Consider the following 20,353-nt stretch of genomic DNA (forward strand, 5'->3'; position numbering starts at 1 on the left):
AATTAAAAGAAAATATATCTGAATTCTGGGTGGAGATAGATTTTTCTAAGTTTGAGACCCTAAAAAGATGTTTAACACATAAGATATTGTTACTACAGGTAGGAAACTTATTTTTTTTAAAGAGTAGCAAAAGAAAAATGAGTATATAGACAGGAAATTTATGAAGGAAGAAATACAAATGTCTAATGAAAAAAAATTGGGGGGTCACTAATAAATATTGCAGTGCAAATTGGTTAGTAAAACCAATGTGACCTCTGCCTTCATAAATTTTACAGTCTAGGGGAGAAAGCAGGTAGTAAGTGAGAAACCAATAGATACATACATATTTACAAAATTTGGTAAGTTCTATGAAGGAAGCAGAAGAAGATAATGTGACAGGGTGGAGGGAGAAGTGTATAAATCTTCCTGAGGCCATGACGTTTAATTTGAGACCTGATGGATATAAGGAGATAGGGAGACAACTATGAAAAGAGTATTTGAGGAAGGGGAGAAAATTCCAAGAAAAAGGAACAGCAAGGGTAAGGACCCTGAAGCAAGAGTGTATTCGTTCTGATCAAGAAGAGCAAGACTGCTAGTATTCTGGAATTGAGTAGGCCACAGGGAGAAGGGTAGGCGAAAAGGTCAGAAAGTTAAAAGTGGAAGAAGAGCAGGAAGCAGATTATGTTGGGTCTTACAGGCCATAATAGGAACTTTGAGTGGATTGGGAAACCATTGGAAGATTTTAAGCAGAGGAGCGACATGATCTGACTTACATTTTAACAGGATCAATCCTATTGCTGTGTTGAGGAGAGATTATAAGTAGGCAAGGGAGGAATTAGGGAGATGATCTAGGAAGCAATGCAGTAATTCTGTTTAGAGATGATGAGATGATGGTAGCTTGGAAGTGATGAGCAGTGGTCATATTTAGGATGGGTTTTTAAGGTAGATCCAATGAGATATTTTGATGGTCTAGATGTGAGATGGGAGGGGGAAAGCAGAAAAAGATGATTTCAAGGTTTTTGGTCTGGACCAATGGAAATAGTTGTCATTCAATGAAATGGAGAAGTTTGAAATAAAGTTTAAGATGTGGAAATATCAAGTAGGTATTTGGCTACACGTGTAGCCAAATTAGAGAAGAGGTGTGAACTCGAGATAGAAATTTAAGGGTCATCAGCATGTAGATGATATTTAAAGATATAATATGCATGAGATCACTTAGAGAGTGAGTTAGACAATAAAGAGTGACCGAGATAATTAGATTAATCCAGGTATGAAATGATGGCAGCTCAGGCCAGCCAAATACAGTGAAAGGAGTAAGAAGTGTTCTGATTCTGGGGTTTCTAGATAGATTGGGGTTTCTAGATAGATTTTTCTTTTTGATCTTCAAGAGTTTCTATATTTTACATATTAGTTCCTTGTCTGTTTTATACATTGCAGGTATCTTTTCCCAATTTGTCATTCATCTGTTCATTTTGTTCATGGTGTTGTTTGTTGAACAGAACATCATTTGTAATCAAATTTTGGCCTCATGATTTGTGCTTTTTAAGTTTTGTTTATAAGGTCCTTTTCACCTCTGGTCACAAGGATATTGGGCTATGTTATCTTCTATTTATAATTTTGTCACATTCAGATATTTAATAATGCCAGAATCTACCTTTCTATGTGCCATTAGCTAGGGATCCATTTAATTTTTTTCTCCATATAGTGAGCAAGTTTTCTCAATACCATGTCTTAAACAACTCAGCTCTTCCCCATTTTACTTGTTTTTGCCACCTTTATAGTTTACTTTCTTTTTTTATGAATTTTTATTGGAGTATGTTTGCTTTACAACGTTGTGTTAGCCTCCACTGCACAACAAAATGAATCAGCCATACACATACAGATATCCCCTCCCTTTTAGCCTTCCCTCCCATTTAGGTTACTACAGTGCATTAGATAGAGTTCCCTGTGCTATATTGTATGTTCCCATCAGTTGTCTTTTTTATACATAATATCAATAACGTATATGTGTCAGTCCCAGTCTTCCAAATCCTCCCACCCCACCCCTTTCCCCCTTGGTATCCATACATTTGTTCTCTATGTCTGTGTCTCTATTTCTGCTTTGCAAATAATATCATCTATACCATTTTTCTAGATTCCACATATATGCAAGCATATATCACATATTATTATATGATATTTGCTTTCCTCTTTCTGACTTACTTCACTCTGTATGGCACTCTCTAGGTCCATCCACATCTCTACAAATGACCCAATTTCATTCCTTTCTATGGCTGAGTAATATTCCATTGTATATAGGTACCACATCTTCTTTATCCATTCCTCTGTTGATGGACATTCATTGTTTACTTTCTTTAAATAAATAGATCTGACTCCAAGTTTTTATTCTGCTGTATTTGTATGTTATTATGTTATTGCAAAAATATCATACTATTTTTATTATTATAAGTTTGAAATTTGTCTTAATATTTGGAGGATAGGCCTCCTTTGTTCAAGATTGACTGAAGTGTGTGTTATTTTTTCATATAAATTTTAGAGTAAGTTTATCAAGTTCAACAACAAAATCCAACTATGATTTTGATTTGTATTGTGTTGAATTTATAGATTATTTTAGAGAAAATTGGCATTTTTATATTATTCACTTGTTGGAATAACTTTCCGTTTATTCAGATAGTCTTCTCTGTGAAGACACATAACACTTTTTTCATAGTGTTATGAAATTTTCCCCATTAAGGTTTTACATATGCCTAATTAAGTTAATCTGTAGATGTTTTATTGCTTTTGTTGCTAATTTTAAATTATATTTCTAATTGATTATTGCTAATGTAGTTAAATGCTATTGATTTTTATAATTTAATCTTTTATCTGGTAGGCTTCCTGAATTTCCTTATTAATTCTGTAGTTTGTTGATTCTGCAAAAAATGAGTATTTTATCCTTCTACTCATTATTTCCTTTTTGACATATGTGTTTGCCAGGATCTCTAATATTAGTGATAGTGGTGGTAACCTTTAGCTTTTTCCTAATCTCAAGGGGGATACAACTAACTTTTCTCACCCTTTGCTATGGATCTTTTTTGGAGGAAGATGATAAATTTATTTAAATTTTAGTCAATGTAAATGACTAAAACCTTTAATAGAAGGATCATTTTAAAACCACTTTGAAGGATCATTTTAAAACCACTTTCCAAGATGGTTATACCAGACATGCCCTAATCCCCAAACCATATTAAATGATATAGGTTCTGATAAGCTTGGAATTTGTACACCTTCCCCTCTTCCCCAAATAAATTTAAAGGTTTTATAATACATACTCCCACATGGCGTACAAATTTTCCTGTATTCAGTAAATTTCTTCTTAGTAGAGAGGAAAAACCTAACCCAATTATGAGACCAATCACAGCACTGTTGAAAAACTGTACTTACTACTTCAGAATACTGGCATGAACAACTTGTATTTTAACCTAAAATCTTTATTAAATCCTAGTTTAGTGTCTGTATTATAAGTTAGAGTGTTGGTTAACTTGTGGTGAAATGAGGATTATGCAAGTAATAATGCAGCATAATATTTTACTACTATAAAAACAAGTATCATGTAGTTAGAGTTGTAAATGTACACACACCTTAAAAATGTTTTCCCACATATCTATGTAAAACATGTAATTTAAAAATACTTACACCATAATATATAAATAGTTGTTATAAATACACATAGCACATTCTACAGACACCATATATATTTTTTAAAGAGACTGTAAATTATACATGGAAAAATTACACCCTTGGAAAAGCTTATATTCTAATAGTGTTAAACATCTAGATTAAATAATAAATTGTATTTCAGAAGCATGCTATATTACATGTATATCAATTCTATTACCTTGAGTGCTCACCAACAAATCATTAACATATAGAGACATTCATCACAAGAATCAAGAACTATCATCTATCTCTTCCGCATATTAACAGGTGGTCAACTCCAAATCAACAATGCTCACATACTTATGTCTGTAAACAACTATCTTAAGTGAAAGATGGGCTGAGTTAAGTACAGCTACAACATATTATGAACAATTCATTACAAAAAGATCGCAAGTTAAAACCGGAACACTTTACAAAGTTGATCACAAAACATCATAAAAACTGTCTTCAGTAAAACTCTGTAACAGATTGGTCAACTGGATATAGAGACTTCTTATTGAATATGCACACAAGTTAGGATTTTGAGAAAAAAACAACCATCAGGTCTGCTTCACCAGGCTCCTGAAAGGTACCCATCACTGCATTACAGAACCTCAAGTCTGTTTTGAAGCCCCAGACAACAGATTTCCCAGAGACACTGTTCATCTACGGTAATGACAACAGCAATCTTGGATTTGCATGATGAGGCTTCTTTTTTATTGAAGTATAATTGCCATTTGACATTATATTCATTTCAGATGTACAATATAATAATTCAATAATTGTATACATTGTGAAATGATCACCGTAATAAGTGTAGTTAATATCCATCACCATGCATAGTTACAATTTTTTTCTTGTGATGAGAACTTTGAACGTCTACTCTCATAACAACTTTCAAATATGCAATACAGTATTATAAACTATAGTCACCATGTTTTACATTGCATCCCCATGACATTTATTTTACAACTGGAAGTTTGTACCTTTTGACTGCCTTTACCCATTTTGCCCAACTCCTAACCCATGCCTCTGGCAACCACCAATCTGCTCTCTGTATCTATGACCTTGGGTTTTTTGTTGTTTATTTTTTGCTTGTTTTTTTTTCTAATTTAAGATATAAGTGAGAACATATGGTATTGAACTTTTTCTGACTTATTTCACTTAGCATAATGCCCTAACGGTCCATTCATTTGTCACAAATGGAAGGATTTTATTTTTTTATGGCTGAATAGAATTCCATTTTGTGCGTGTGTGTGTGTGTGTGTGTGTGTGTATACACACACATGTATATATCACATCAACTTTATCCACTGAAGGACACTCAGGTTGTTCCCATGTCTTGGATATTGTAAATAATGCTGAAATAAATGTGGGAGTGCATATATCTTTTTGAATTAGGGGTTTTGTTTTCTCTGGATAAACACCCAGAATTGGAATTGCTTGATCATATGGTAGTTCTATTTTTAATTTTTTGAGGAACTGCCATACTATTTTCCATATGGCTGCACCAATTTACATTTCCATCAACAATGCACAAGGGTTCCCTTTTTCCCACATCCTTGCCAACACTTATTTCTTGCCTTTTTGATAATAGCCATTCTAATGGATATGAGTTGCTAACATGGTTTTGATTTGCATTTCCCTAATAATTAATGATGTTGAGCATCTTTTCAGGTACCTGTTGGCCATTTTGATGTCTTCTTTGGAAAAATGACTATTCAGATCCTCTGCCCATTTTTTAGTCAGGTTGTTCATTTTTCTGAATGTTGAGTTGTATGAGTTCTTTGTATATGTTGTATATTAATCCCTTACTGGATCTACTGTTTGCAAATATATTCTCCTATTCAGTAGGTGGCTTTTTCGAAAAGTGGGTTTTTTATTCAAAAGCTTTTTAGTTTTATGTAGTCCCATTTGCTTATTTTTTTGTTGTTGCTTTTGCCTGATGAAACAGATCCAAAAAATGTTAAGACCAACATCAAAGAGTGTAGTACCTATGTTTTCTTCTAGGATTTTTATGGTTTCAGGTCTTACATTTAAGTCTATATCCATTTTGAGTTTATTTTTGTATATGGTGTGAAAAGTAGTTTAGTTAGATTCTTTTACATGTAGCTGTCCAGTTCTCCCAACACCGTTTATTGAAGAGGCTGTCTTTTCACCATTGTATATTCTTGTCTCCTTTGTTGTAGATCAATTGCCCATATAAGTGTGGATTTATTTCTGGGCTGTCTATTCTATTTCATTGATCTATGTATCTGTTTTTATGCCAGTACCATAATGTTTTGATTACTGTAGTTGTGTAATATAATTTGAAACCAGGGAGCATGATGCCTCCAGCTTTGTTTTTCTTTCTTAAGATTGCTTTGGCTATTCAGATTCTTTTGTGATTCTGAACAAATTTTAGAATTGTTCTATTTCTGTGAAAAATGCCATTGAAATTTTGATAGCAATTGCATTAAATCTGCATATTGCTTTGGGTAGTATGAGCATTATAACAATATTAATTCTTCCCAATCTGTGAAGATCTTTCCATTTATTTGTGTATTCTTCAATTTTTTTCCTCACTGTCTTATAGTTTTTATTTTTCAGGTCGTTCATCTCCTTGGTTAATTTTATTCCTAAGTATTTTATTCTTACTGAGGAATTATAACTGGGAATTATTTTATTAATTTTTCTTTCTGACAGTTTGTTATTAGTGTATGGAAACACAACGGATTTCTGTATGTTGATTTTGTGTCCTGCAACTTTGCTGAGTTTGTTTATTAGTTCTAAAAGTTTTTTGGTGGCGTCTTTAGAGTATTCTATATATAAGATCATGTCATCCTCAAATAGTGGCCGTTTTACTTTTTCCTTTATAGTTTGAGTACCTTTTATTTTTTCTTCTTGCCTAATTGCCCTGGGTAGGACTCAATGCTATGTTGAATAAAAATTGTGAGAGTGGGCATCCTTGTTTTGTTCCTGATCATAAAGGAAAAACTTTCAGCTTTTCATCGTTGAATATGATGTTATATGTGGGCTTGTCATATATGGCCTTTATTATGTTGACTTATATTCCGTCTCTTCTCAGTTTGTTGAGCTTTTTTAATCAGGAATGGATGTTGAATTTTGCAAACGCTTTTTCTGCATTTATTGAGATGATTATATGATTTTTATCTTTCATTGTGTTAATGTGGTGTATAATTATGTTGACTGATTTGTGGATACTGAACCATTCTTGCATCCCTGGAATAAATCTCACTTTATCATAGTGTATGATCCTTTTAATGTATTGTTGATGTTGGTTTGCTAATATTTTGTTGAGGATTTTTGCATCTATGTTCATGATAAACCTATGTTTATCATGTACTTATTGCCATTTTGTTTATTTTCTGGCTGTTTTGTAGTTCCTCTGTTTCTTCTTCTCATGCTCACTTTTGTGGTTTGGTGACTTTCTTTAGTGATATGCTTGGATTCCTTTCTCATTATCTTTTGTGTGTTTACTATAGGTCTTCCTTTGCAGTTACTACAACACATATAACAACCTCTATTTATAACCATCTATTTTAAGTTGATAACAACTTATGTTTGAATGCATTCTCAAACTCTACATTTTTACTCTTCCCCCCCAAATTATATGTTTTTGATGTCACATTTTATATCTTTTTATTTTGCATATCCCTTAACTAATTATTGTAGTTATTGTTATTTTAACTACTTTTGTCTTTTATCCACCATACTAGTTTTCTTGTTTAGTACTGATGAACTTCTTAAGATTTTTGCTTGTCTGGAAAACTCTTTATCTTACCTGAAGACAGCCCTCCCCTCCACACACAAAGCTAAAACTCCAGGACAAACAAAGAGGCCTCTTTCAAGGAAAGACTGGGGGTTTGTTTCAGTCTGCTCTGTGTGCAGTACCCCAGGGATGGTAGCCTTCCAGGAACTGTCTCTCCAGTTGTGACAATCCCATGTGACCCAGGAACACAAGCCCCCCCTAGTCACCAGAGCCAGGCATTTAAGGGGAAACTCCTGGGCTGCAGCCATATAAACCACGGCACCAGATATAAAAACTGGGGCACCAGACATGTATAAAAGCTTCCCTCTGGGAGATACTGGCATTCTGGACAGTAGCAGAGGGCAACAGTGAAGGTGGCACTTACTGAGGGAAAAAAGACTTAGTGCCTGCCAGCTTTATCAAGGCAGAGAGAGAGAGAGAGAGAGGGAGCACAGAGGTGGTGCCCACCAATTGGTGGGTAGAGGTGGCGCCCATTGAGAAAAAATAGCTCTTGTCAGCTTTAGCATTTTAGAGCGACAGTGTGAAAATGGTGTCCACCAGCATCTTCATCCATGGAGATTATCCAAACATGCCCCTGCTCCTCAGGTCAGTGCTTTAAGATTAGCAATGAATTGCTTTGACATAAAGTCTGAGTGCTTTTCGAATGGTTACATCTGTGCTGGGCCCTGGGGCGAGTGAGTCTGCATATGAGCCATTTAGAAGGTATTTCTTAGTTCACTACATCGCTTTGGATCTCATGAACATGAGCCCCATTGGTTTAAAAAGCCAGATATTTTACAGCTTCATATTTCAGGTTCAGGTATTAAAGGGGGAGGGTGCTGATATGAGGTATGAACACTTTGCTCCTCAGGGAGAAGCTTCGGTTGTGTGAGTTCCCTCCTAATTCTGGATTGTTGAGCTGGGGCGGGATTTATGGTAAGACCATGTCTCAGCCCCTCCTACTGCCTCGATGTGATCCTTTTCTCATTTGCCAATATGAAGGAACCACTCAGCCAGTTTTCAGGTCTCTTTTCAGAGGAAATTTTCCCATAAGTAGATTTAGATTTGGTGTTTTCCTGAAAGGAACTGTGTTCAGAATATTCCTACATTGTGTCTTAGACTGCCTCCTGAGAACCCTGTGATGATGAGGCTTCTTTACCCTCTGGTAAAGAGGGTCGCTTTTTGTGTCTGCTTTAATAGCCAGATGTTTGCAAGCAGTTTTCCAACAGCAGATATAAGTGATCTAGTTGTTGAGAATTCTTTTTGGGCAATCCATTTTCTTTTGGCCAATGTTCAACTCTTAGGCTACTTCTGTATCCTTCACTGTCACTCCCATCAGCATTAAAAAGCTTCAGTAGCTCAGGGAAAAAATTGCTTCTTCAACAGTGACTGAAGTGATCTGTTTTCCATGCTATAAGAATTTTTTTAGCTTTTTAAAGAAAGTATATATTATACATTAATGAATATATTTTACAGTGAAATTAAATTGAAATCATACTCTTTTAAAAAGCCTAAAATGGAAATCAAGGCATTTATCAAATTTCCATGATGCACCAAAATCCTGACTTTCAGAATTCAGCAATCATGATTGTAGATGAGGTCCATTAATCCATGTTTTTAAATAACTAAGGATCTTGTCCATACTTGGAGCAGAATTCTGTGTATAAGTGACAATCATTTCAAATATAAATATTTTAGGGGCCCCAGATATTTTAATTGTTCAGCCATACATGTGTTGTACTTCATCATCTGATAACTTGCATGACTCTCAGCCAAAGAAAAATATGTTACCCATCAGAGTTTAAGGCCTGACCACACAGATCATGGCCTAATCAAGACCCATGGTTCTAACAGAGAGAAGGACTAATACTTCTGTTTTAGAATTTTTTTAATTAAAAATAACTTTATATTTAGTAAAATTCACTCATACTGTAGAATTTCATGGATTTTGAAAATGCATACAGTTGTGTATTCACCACCATAACCGAGATACAGAACAGTTCCATTACCCCAAAACAACTTCTTCAGGCTGCCTCTTTGTAGTCAAGCCTTTCCCCCAATCCCACCACTTTTGTCAACCACTTTCCTTATGTTCTACATCCCTATGGTTTTCCGTTGTACAATGTCATAAAAGTTGAATCATACAGTTTAGCTTTTGACTTCTAGATTCTTTTCACTTAAAAAAAGAATTTGGAGGATAGCAAAATTTGCAGATTAGGGAACACCAGCTTCCTGTTCCTTGACAGCCCATACTTCTAAGAAACAAAGAAAACAACAAACCAAATTCAAATATAACATAGATGTTGGAACTGCCTGACAGGAATTTTTAAATATCTACAATTAATATGTTAAAGGCCCTAATGGAAAAGGTGACAAACATGCAAAATGGGATGATAATTTCAGTGGAGAAATTAAAAACTATAAGAGAGAATCAAATGAAAATGCTAGAAATGAAAAATAGAGAGAGAGAGAGGCTTCTCTGGTCTCTTCAGTAGACTTTACACAACTGAGAAAATGACTACTGACCTTGAAGATAGGTCAGTAAAAATTACCAAAACTGAAACACTAGGAGACAAAAAAGAGGAAAAAGAAACAGAATGAAGCATGTAAGATCTGCGTGATAATATCAAACACTCTAACATAAATGAAATTGAAATCATAAGAGAAGAAAGAGAGATAGGACAAGCAAAAGATTTAGAGAAATAATAGCTGAAACTTTTCCAAAATCAACCATAGACATAGAACTACAGAATCAAGAAGCTCTGAGAAGACCAACGGGGATAATTACCAAAAGCAAACAAATAAATACACACACATACACACACATGCACACACACACACTTGCAAACACCCTTAGTCATGCCATGTAAAGTCTACTAAAACCAAAGACAATCAGAAAAATCTTGAAAACAGCCAGAAAAATAGAACAAAAGCACATTACATACAAAGGAACAAAGATAAAACTTATGGCAGATTTCTCATCAGAAACTATAAAAGCAAGAAAGAGTAATGAAACATTTTTAAAGTGCTGAAATAAAAATGCTGTCAATGAAGAATTATATATTCTGTGAAACTAATAAGGAAAAATAAAAACATTCTCAGAAAAAAAGGTTATAAGAATTCATTGCTAGTATATCTATATTACAAGAAATTTTAAAGAAAGCACTTCAGGAAGAACTGACATGACACCAGAAAGCAAGTGGTAACTATACAGTGAAATAAAGAGTGCTGGAAATAGAATAAATAAAGATAATTTTTTTCATTTTTAGTGCTCAAAAGACTGTCTAAAAGAAAACTTTATCAATGTAGTGTATTTTTGTATATGCAAATATAAAATATATGACAAAAAATGCCACAATGATTGGAAGTGATGTATTGGGAATATACAGTTGCAAAGATCTCTTTCTAGATAGTAACCAATATAATATTATTTGAAGATAGATTCTAATATATGTTATAAATTCTAGAGCAATAAGTAAAATTATTTTTAAAGGGGTAGAGTGAATTAATAATAGAGAAAAAATGGAATCACATAAAATGCTCAATTAATGCAAAAGAAAGCAAGAAAGAAGGAAAAAACAAAAAGAAATAGAAAAATAGAAAAAAAATCTACCAATATGATAGATTTTATTTCAACAATAATTTTAAATTTAAACAAATATAAATACACCAATAAAAACAGATGTATATTGTGATACTGGATTTTAGAAGATTACCCAACTATATGTTATATAAAATAAATTCACTGTAAGCGTAAAGGCAAAAATAGGATAAAAGTGAAAGAATGGACAAAGATGTACCATGTAAACTCTAACATGGCTAATACTACTGTCAGGGAAAGTACACTTTAGACTAAGGAATCTACCAAGGATAAGAAAGATATTACAATATAATAAAGAGATCAATTCTCAAAAATAAAATAAAAACTGTCCTAAATATGCACACATTGAACAACAGAACTCCAACATACATGAAATCAAAAACTGATAGTATTGAAAGGTAATTTGTATATTTCTAGGAATTTGTGTATTTCATCTAGGTTATATAATTGGTGGATATATAATTGTTTTGGTGTTTTCTTATAATCCTTTTTATTTCTGTGAGGTTGGTAAAATATCCCTACATTCACTTGTGATTTTAGTTTTTTTATTTCTGATTTTTTTATTGAAGTATAATTGATTTACAATATTGTACAGAAAAGTGATTCAGTTATATATAGATAGATAGCTATAGATATATTTCCCTGTGCTATACAGTAAACCCTTGTTCATAATCTATTTTATGTACAGTAGCTTGCATCTGTTAATACCATACTCCAAATTTATCACTTCCCCTCTCCCTTTCCCCTTTGGTAACCATAAGTTTGTTTTCTATATCTGTGAGTCTATTTCTGTTTTGTATATAGATTCATTTGTATTATATTTTAGATTCCACATATAAATGACATCATATAGTATTTGTCTTTCTCTGTCTGACTTACTTCACTGAGTGTAATATTCTCTAGTCCATCCATGTTTTTCCAAATGACAATATTTCATTCTTTTTTATGGCTGAGTAATATTCCATTGTATATCTATACCACATCTTCTTAAACCAATCATCTGTGATGGGCAATTTGGTGTTTTCTATGTCTTGGCTACTATAAATAATGCTACTATGAATGTTGGGGTGAACATATCTTTTGAAGTAGAATTTTCACCTTTTCTGAATATATGCCCAGCATCATGTTGTAGCTCCATTTTTAGTTTTCTAAGGAAACTACTGTTTTCCATAGAGAGAGAACCAATTTACATTGCCACCAACAGTGTACAAGGGTTCCCTTTTCTCTGCACCCTCTCCAGCATTGGTTGTTTGTAGACTTTTTGATGGTAGCTATTCTGACCAGTGTGTGGTGATACCTCATTGTGATTTTGATTTGCACTTCAGTAATGATTAACGATGTTGAGCATCTTTTCATGTGACTGTTGGCCATCTGTATGTCTACTTTGGAGAAATGTCTATTTGGGTCTTCTGCCCATTTTTTGATTGCGTTCTTTCTTTTTTCAATATTGCATTGTATGAACTGTTTATATATTTTGGATATTAATCTCTTGTTTGTTCCATTGTTTGCAAATATTTCCTCCCATTCCACAGGTTGTCTTATTGTTTTATTGATGGTTTCCTTTGCTGTGCAAAAGCTTTTAGATTTTATTAGGTACCATTTGTTTATTTTTGCTTTTATTACTTTTGCCTTGGGAGACCGAACTAAGAAAATATTGCTATGATTTATGTCAGAGAATGTTTTGTCTCTGTTCTCTTCTAGGAGTTTTATGCTTTCATGTCTTAGATCTAAGTCTTTAAACCAGTTTGAGTAATTTTTGAATATGGTATGAGGAAGTGTTCGAGTGTTCTATTTTCATTGATTTACATGTGGCCATCTGGCTTTCCCAACACCACTAGTTGAAGAGACTTCTTTCTTTCCATTGTACAGTCTTGATTCCTTTGTTAAAGATTAATTGACTGTAGGTGTGTGGGTTTATTTCTTGACTCTCTATTCTGTTCCATCGATCCATATGTCTGTTTTTGTGCCAATACCATGCTGTTTTGATAACTGTAGCTTTGTAGTATTGTCTGAAGTCTGGAAGTATAGCTTTGTTCTTTTTTATTAGGATTGTTTTGAAATTTTTGGGTCTTTTTTCGTTCCATATAAATTTTAAGATTATTTGTTCTAGTTCTGTGAAAAATATCATGGGTGTTTTGATAGGGATTGCATTAAATCTGTAGATTGCTTTGGGTAGTATGGACATTTTAACAATATTAATTCTTCCAATCTAAAAGCATGGGATATCTTTCAATTTCCTTGAATTATCTCCAATTACTGTTTTCAATGTTTTATAACTTTTAGTGTATAGGTCTTTCGCTTCCTTGGTTAAGTTTATTCCTAGGTATTTTTTGACACCATTTTAAACAGGATTACTTTTTACTTTCTCTTTCTGATATTTCATTGTTAGTGTAAAGAAATGCAACAAATTTCTGTATATTAACCTTGTACCATGCAACCTTGCTGAATTTCTTTATTAGTTCTAATAGTTTTTGTGTGGAGACTATAGAGTTCTCTATATAGAGTATTATGTCAACTAGAAATAGTGAGAATTTTACCTCTTCTCTTCTAACTTGGATACATTTTGTTTCTTTTTCTTACCTGATTTCTGTGGCTAGGATTTCCAATACTGTGCTGAACAGAAATGGTGAGAGTGGGTATCCTTGTCTTGTTCTGTGTCTCCATTCTATTTCCGAGATTTTGGATCATATTTACTATCATTACTCTGAATTCTTTTTCAGGTAGGTTGCCTATTTCCTCTTCATTTATTTGGTCTTGTAGGTTTTTACCTTGCTCCTTCATCTGTAACATATTTCTCTGTCATCTCATTTTTATTGATGTGTGGAGCTGTTTTCCTCTCTTGCTGGTTGTTTGGCCTGAGGCGTCCAGCACTGGAGCTTGCAGGCAGTTAGGTGGAGCCAGGTCTTGGTGCTGAGATGAGGACTTCTTCGAGACCTCACAGTGATGAATATTTCCTGGGACCTGTAGTTCTCTGATAGCCCAGCAGTTTGAATTTGGTGCTCCCACCACAGGGGCTCAGGCCTAACCCCTGGCCTGGGAAACAAGATCCTGCAAGTTGCACAATGTGACAAAAACAAATAAACAAACAAAAAGCAGACAAACAAAGCCCAAGGCAAATAATAAAAACAAAACCGAACCAACAAAAATAAGAAGTAACAATCACACAAACAAAAGAAAACAAACAGACAAATAAAACCAAAGACAACAAAAAAAATCAAAATAAACAAAAGACAAAACAACAAACAAACAACAACAACGAAAAAAAACCCAAGGAAAGCAAAAAAACAAGAAGACACCAAAATGAACAAGAGAGCCCCCAAACCAAAACCAATAATAAAAACAAAACTAACCCAAACAGAAAACTGAAAACAAAAGAAAATCAAAAAACTAACTAAAAGAAAAGCTGAGTGAACAAAAGACAAACACACAAAAATGACACACACAAAAAAAATCAAAACTAGAAAAAAAGGATAAAAACAAAAGAAAATAATAAACAAAGCAAAACAAAACTAAACAAAAATATCAAAATAACAAACCAACAGGAAGAAAGGGACAACAAATAACAAAGAGCAGGACAGTAACAAAGAATAAAAAGAAAAATAAAAAATATTTTAGAAAAAATAAAAATGAAATAACAAAGCAAAATAGAACAACAGCAAAAAGATAAAATAAAATAAAATAATTTTAAAAGTTTAAAAAATAAAGTTAAAGATAAAAATATAAAAAATTTAAAAATGGAAACTTCTGTGATGCCTCCACTATCAATGTCCCTGCACCCACGGTGAGCTACAGCCAACCCCCACCTCCCCAGGAGTTCCTCCAAGACCTCTTGGTAGGTCTCTGGACCAGCTGTGTCATCCCCACCTCTGCTTGTATTCCTCTCACCAGCATCTGCTCCTGAAGCTGGCCTGGAGCACACATGCTTGCATAGGCCAGCCAGGGTGCAGACTTCCATGGGCATGGCTTCAGGGGCTGGCACAGATGGAGGAGGCTTTGGAGAAAGGTGGTGCTCAGCCTGCCAGGACCTCCGTGGACAAAGGAAGATTTGTCAGGGGTGGTGGCAGGCTGCCAAGACCCACACAGCCCATGGATGCTTTGGGGGAGTTGTGCTCAGGTCCACCTGAACCCATGTGGCCAGAGGAGGTTTTGGCAGGGGTAGGGCTCAGGCCTGGGTCCCTAGCAGGCTTGCCAAGGCCTGAGCAGGTGAGGGGAACCCTGGTTTTCAGGGTGGGTGAGCCTGCTCAGGCATGCACAACTTACGTTGCCCAAGGAGGCCAGCCAAACGGGTGGGAAAGGGCATTCCAATGGCAGTCCTGCTCTTTGCACACCACTCAACAATTGCATCTCACCTCCATAGTGGCCTGGGCTTCCTCTGCAAACTTTTCTGGCCATGGAGCCCTTCCCTCCTGCTGCCTCAGGCTGTCTCCTCACAACCAACAGCTACCCCCTCCCTGGGTCCACTCTCCAAACCTCACTGTCCAGCACCCAGCCCTCCTACACACAACTCAGGCTGGGGTGTGCAGGGCTGTGGCACAGACTATGTGAATAGGTATTACTCTGTCCTGCCTTACACATACTGGTTGCTGCATTCCCCTCCAATCTCCCAATCCCCTGAAAGTCCCTCTCTGTCACCACTGTTCCCCTTGCTGTAAGTGAGCTTTTCTGAGTGTAGGAACCTCTGCTCTCCTTTAGCTACCCCTCAGGGGCACTGGTCTCATCCTGTTTCCACTTTTCTTCCCCCTTTCCTTCATCCTACCTGGTTGCTCGGGGATTTTTTTGTCCCCTTAGGTGTCCGAGGTCCTCCACTAGTGTTCAGTAGGTGCTCTCTGAGAATTGTTCCAATGTATTCTTGATGTATTTGTGAGGAGATGCAAACTCCACATCCTCCTATTCTGCCATCTTGACTCTGTCCCCAATGTTCAGTCATTGATTTACAATATTATGTTAATTTTAGTTATACAGCATCATGATTCAATATTTTTGCAGATTACACTCCATTATAAGATATTTTAAGATAATTGCTATAATTCCCTGTACTATACAGTATATCCTCTTTGCATATCTATTTTATATAAAGTAGTTTGTTTCTGTTAATCCCATCAAACAAACAAACAAACAAACAAATAAATAGTCTGAAGTCAGGGAGTCTGATTCCTCCAGCTCCGTTTTTTTCCCTCAAGACTGCTTTGGCTATTTGGGGTCTTTTGTGTCTCAGTACAAATTTTAAGATTGTTTGTTCTAGTTCTGTAAAAAATGCCATTGGTAATTTGATAGGGATTGCATTGAACCTGTAGATTGCTTTGGGTAATAGAGTCATTTGCACAATATTGACTCTTCCAAAAAAAAACATGGTATATCTCTCCATCTGTTGTTATCATCTTAAATTTCTTTCATCAGTGTCTTATAGTTTTCTGCATACAATTCTTTTGTGTCCTGAGGTAGGTTTATTCCTAGGTATTTTATTCTTTTTGTTGCAATGGTAAATGGCAGTGTTTCCTTAATTTCTCTTTCAGATTTTTCATCATTAATGTATAGGAATGCAAGAGATTTCTGTGCATTAATTTTGTATCCTGCAACTTTCCCAAATTCATTGATTAGATCTAGTAGTTTTCTGGTAGCATTTTTAGGATTCTCTATGTATAGTATCATGTCATCTGCAAAGAGTGACAGTTTTACTTCTTCTTTTCCAACTTGTATTCCTTTTATTTCTTTTTATTCTCTGATTGCCATGGCTAGAACTTCCAAAACTATGATGAATAATAGTGGTGAGAGTGGACATCCTTGTCTTGTTCCTGATCTTAGAGGAAATGCTTTAGGTTTTCACCATTGAGTGTGATGCCTACTGTGGATTTGTCATATATAGCCTTTATTATGTTGAGGTACGTTCTCTCTATGCCCATTTTGGATTGGAGCTTAATGACAAGGAAAGTCTGGCTAAGTATTTGAGGCATCAATACACGCAGATTAATTGACATCAGAAAGATGGCTTAAATCTTCCATGGAGACAGTATGGAAAAAGAGGAGAAGAGGACTAGAGACAGAGCCTTGAAGAAACAGCTGCATTTAGGAGGCAGCAGCAGGATAGGGAGACCAAAACAGAGCCAAAGAAGGAAGGTCATTATAAGCAGGGAGAATAGTAGCAGAACTGCCTTACTAGAGTATTGGACCTGAATATTTAAAGATAGGGACAGTAGAAGAGATGTTGAGGGTGTCCCAGGAGGGATAAGAATAAAGTCACAAAAATAAAATGAAGACTGATATGGAAATGATGGAGAAATATCTTAAAGGTCCTGGGACTCACCTGCCACAGCCTCTTAGGGATACCCGGGAACTGGGAGAAATTTCTGATCTGGTCTAACTGGAGACTCCTGTTACCACTTCTAGGTGAGGTTCTCACTTACCAGTGGAACATCCCAGAGAGATCTGGCCCTGGGCCCAATGATTCTACTTGTGTTTCCTGGATCTATTATTCTGCAGTGGATCCCATCAAGGTAAAGACAATATTGGCTTCCTGGAGTTGTCTCAGAATTGGGCAGGCTGCCTAGTAAAAAGAAGTTATTAAACAGATGTAGTAAGAAGCCCAGCACTAAAGTCCAGGGTTCAGGTGAAATTCCTCAAATGCTGGGCTTATTCTAGTAGTTAGGAGGAGGGATGAAAGGAATAGGTAGCATCACATGTTAGTTCTGAGGATTTTCTTCCTTATTTCTTCTTCTTGGATAATATAAGGCAGTATGTTATCATTCAAGAAACCTAGAATTTGTTGTCAAGAGATTGGGTTTCTAGCCCAAATTTTGTTCTGTCTTGCTTTTGAAGTGACTTTAGGCAAGTCATTCTGCCTCTGTTTCCTGGAAAATGGGCTTATCTATGTAGCCACCCATCCACAGGCAGATGTCAGCTATCATTTATTGAGAGCCTACTACATTTTACCTGGTGCTTTGGATGATACAAATGTAAGATACAGTTCCCATTTTCAAAGAGTATGATCTAGTTGTGGGAGACAGATGAATATAAACATAACGTTGACATTAAATATATAAAATATAACTATATATATATATACACAGAATAAAATTTAAATATAGCATAGTATTAGCAGCTCTATAAAACCATTTAATAGAAACTGCTGTGGGGGTCCATGAGAGAGTGATTACTTCTGCTTGGAGGAGAGGATGAATGAGGGGGAAACTGGAGAAGGCAACATAATGATAGGTAGACATACATTGAGCCTTGAAAGCTGAATAGCAGTATGATAAAAGATAGGGATATGGTGGTGGGGGGGCATTACAGGAAGAAGAAACAGCCTGAGAAAAGGCATTGTGTTGTGAAAATGATTGGTGAGTTTGGAGATCAACGAATAGTCCAGCAGAGGTAAATCATAAGTGAGATAGCATATCTTTCCTATGTCCCAAGATTGTTGTGAGGATGAATTCAGATAATATAGATGAGGTACTTATAAATACAAGACATTATGATGAAGTGCTGAGGGCACATTGGGCTTGGATGTTAGCCTGTCTCTCTGTAGAGCACTACCACCCAGAAACAACTCCATCTAGTTCACTCTCTCCCTCTTCCTCCTATCCTTAGGACATGTACAGTGGCCTGGTGGGACCCTTGGCTATCTGCCGAAAGGGCATCCTAGAGCCCAATGGAGGACGGCATGACATGGACCGAGAATTTGCCTTGTTATTCTTGATTTTTGATGAGAACCAGTCTTGGTATCTGGAAGAGAATGTGGAAACTTATGGGCCCCAGGATCCAGGCCACGTTAACCTACAGGATGAGACTTTCTTGGAGAGCAATAAAATGCATGGTCTGTAGAAAAGAACCTAACCCTCTTCCAAAGAAGTCCCTACTGGCTGCATGGGGGTATCTGATAGGCCCATCACAACCCAAGGGAGCATATTTTCTGAAAGGATAGGAAAGTGGAATGGGGACAAATTAGAAGAAATGTCTCCTACTACAGTATTATATATTTCATACATAAAATAGGTAATGTGGTCTACGTTAGTTCAAGTGCCCAGAAAGCAGGAAGCTGACTCTGTAAAGTTGCTGTGGTGACACTAGCACATTTTAACATATTAGAGAAGGCAAGATGGACATTTATGACCCTCAATGTACCTGGTGCACTGGCTGATTAGGGCCTCTCTACTTAAAAATTCTGAGTTTAGTTTCTCAATATTATCTTATTTCCTTACCACTCTGGATCTGAGATCTGTTTTCTCAATATATTCTAATATAGTCAAATGAAGGACAGCTTATCTTTTAATCTATTTTTAAAACAAAGGTTCAATTTACAGATGGAAGGATTGGAGAGAGAGCTTCAGAGAGCAGCATACTGGGTTATATTACATACAAATAAGAGCTTCTTGATGCTCAAATGGATTTTGGAGGTAAATTGTTCACTCAAGCCTTCCTTTGTTCTAGAGATTTGTGTATCTTTAAAAAAAATAGAGAAAATCTCAAAGAAGAGGGAGAATTTAAGTGCAGCAGAATGTATGAAGTGATTTCTCACTATCTCTTCTAGTGTAGTATTTCTTTGATTTGAGGATAAGTTGCAGCTTTTATAGTGACTCTACTGGAACTCAAAAGTAGTATCTCATAGTCACACAGATTCTAGCTATTTCCCCTTGATGGAAATATGAGTGATTCACATTGAATCCAGTGATTCACAAATTTTACAAAATGAATTTTTTTAGCTCTTTTCAAATCAGAGAAATAAATTGCCCAAAACCAAAATGAAAAGAGGACACAGATCTTGCTAGTGCAGGGGTTTAGATAATGCTCATTTCCATCTTTTTGTTTATGTGTTTATTCATCCAAACTCTTCAGGTATCAATCTATCTACCTATCAAATATTTGTTGAAAACTCTCTGAGTGCTGACACTAGAGAAAAAAAATAATGTTGGTGTCTGAGGGCAAACAAATAATACCCTTTCTCTCACTTCCAGATTCCTGAACCAATTGAGCAAGAGGCAGAGATGCTTAAGATCAAATGTGAACTTACTGAGAAAGCTAATTTGCAAACTGAATTTAGTTCTGCAACAAAATGGGCTTACTAATACTACCCCAACAATGGATAGATTTTTCATCCTGTCATTGACGTAGAGGGACAACAATACCCTCCTCCTTCACAGGGATAAAATCTTCCCCATGATGGAATAACAAATCCATCTGCACCACTTTCTATGGTCAGACTGAGTTAAGCGTATTTAGTCCCTTCTCTCAAATACAAAATTTGGCCAGAGTAAATAGGCTATAAATGTTCCTTCCATTATTTCCTCTCTTGGGATGTAGAGTATAAATCATCTTCCCTCTGTGAGAACATGAAAAGTGGGGGTGTGTAT

At 35.6% G+C, this 20,353-nt stretch overlaps 1 protein-coding gene across 5 annotated transcripts in view; it reads left to right on the forward strand.

Moving 5' to 3' along the window:
* HEPH (hephaestin) overlaps positions 1-20,353 on the forward strand; it is a 95,165-nt gene that overhangs the window by 66,575 nt on the left and 8,237 nt on the right. For all 5 annotated transcript variants that reach the window (XM_030851429.2, XM_060292866.1, XM_060292868.1 and 2 more), the window contains 2 exons: positions 17,394-17,500; positions 18,594-18,819. In XM_030851429.2, the coding sequence (XP_030707289.1) occupies positions 17,394-17,500; positions 18,594-18,819 (333 nt within the window). The remainder of the gene's footprint in view (positions 1-17,393; positions 17,501-18,593; positions 18,820-20,353) is intronic.

This window comes from Globicephala melas, chromosome X (assembly GCF_963455315.2).
Source record: "Globicephala melas chromosome X, mGloMel1.2, whole genome shotgun sequence".
NCBI classification, from domain to species: Eukaryota; Metazoa; Chordata; class Mammalia; order Artiodactyla; family Delphinidae; genus Globicephala; species Globicephala melas.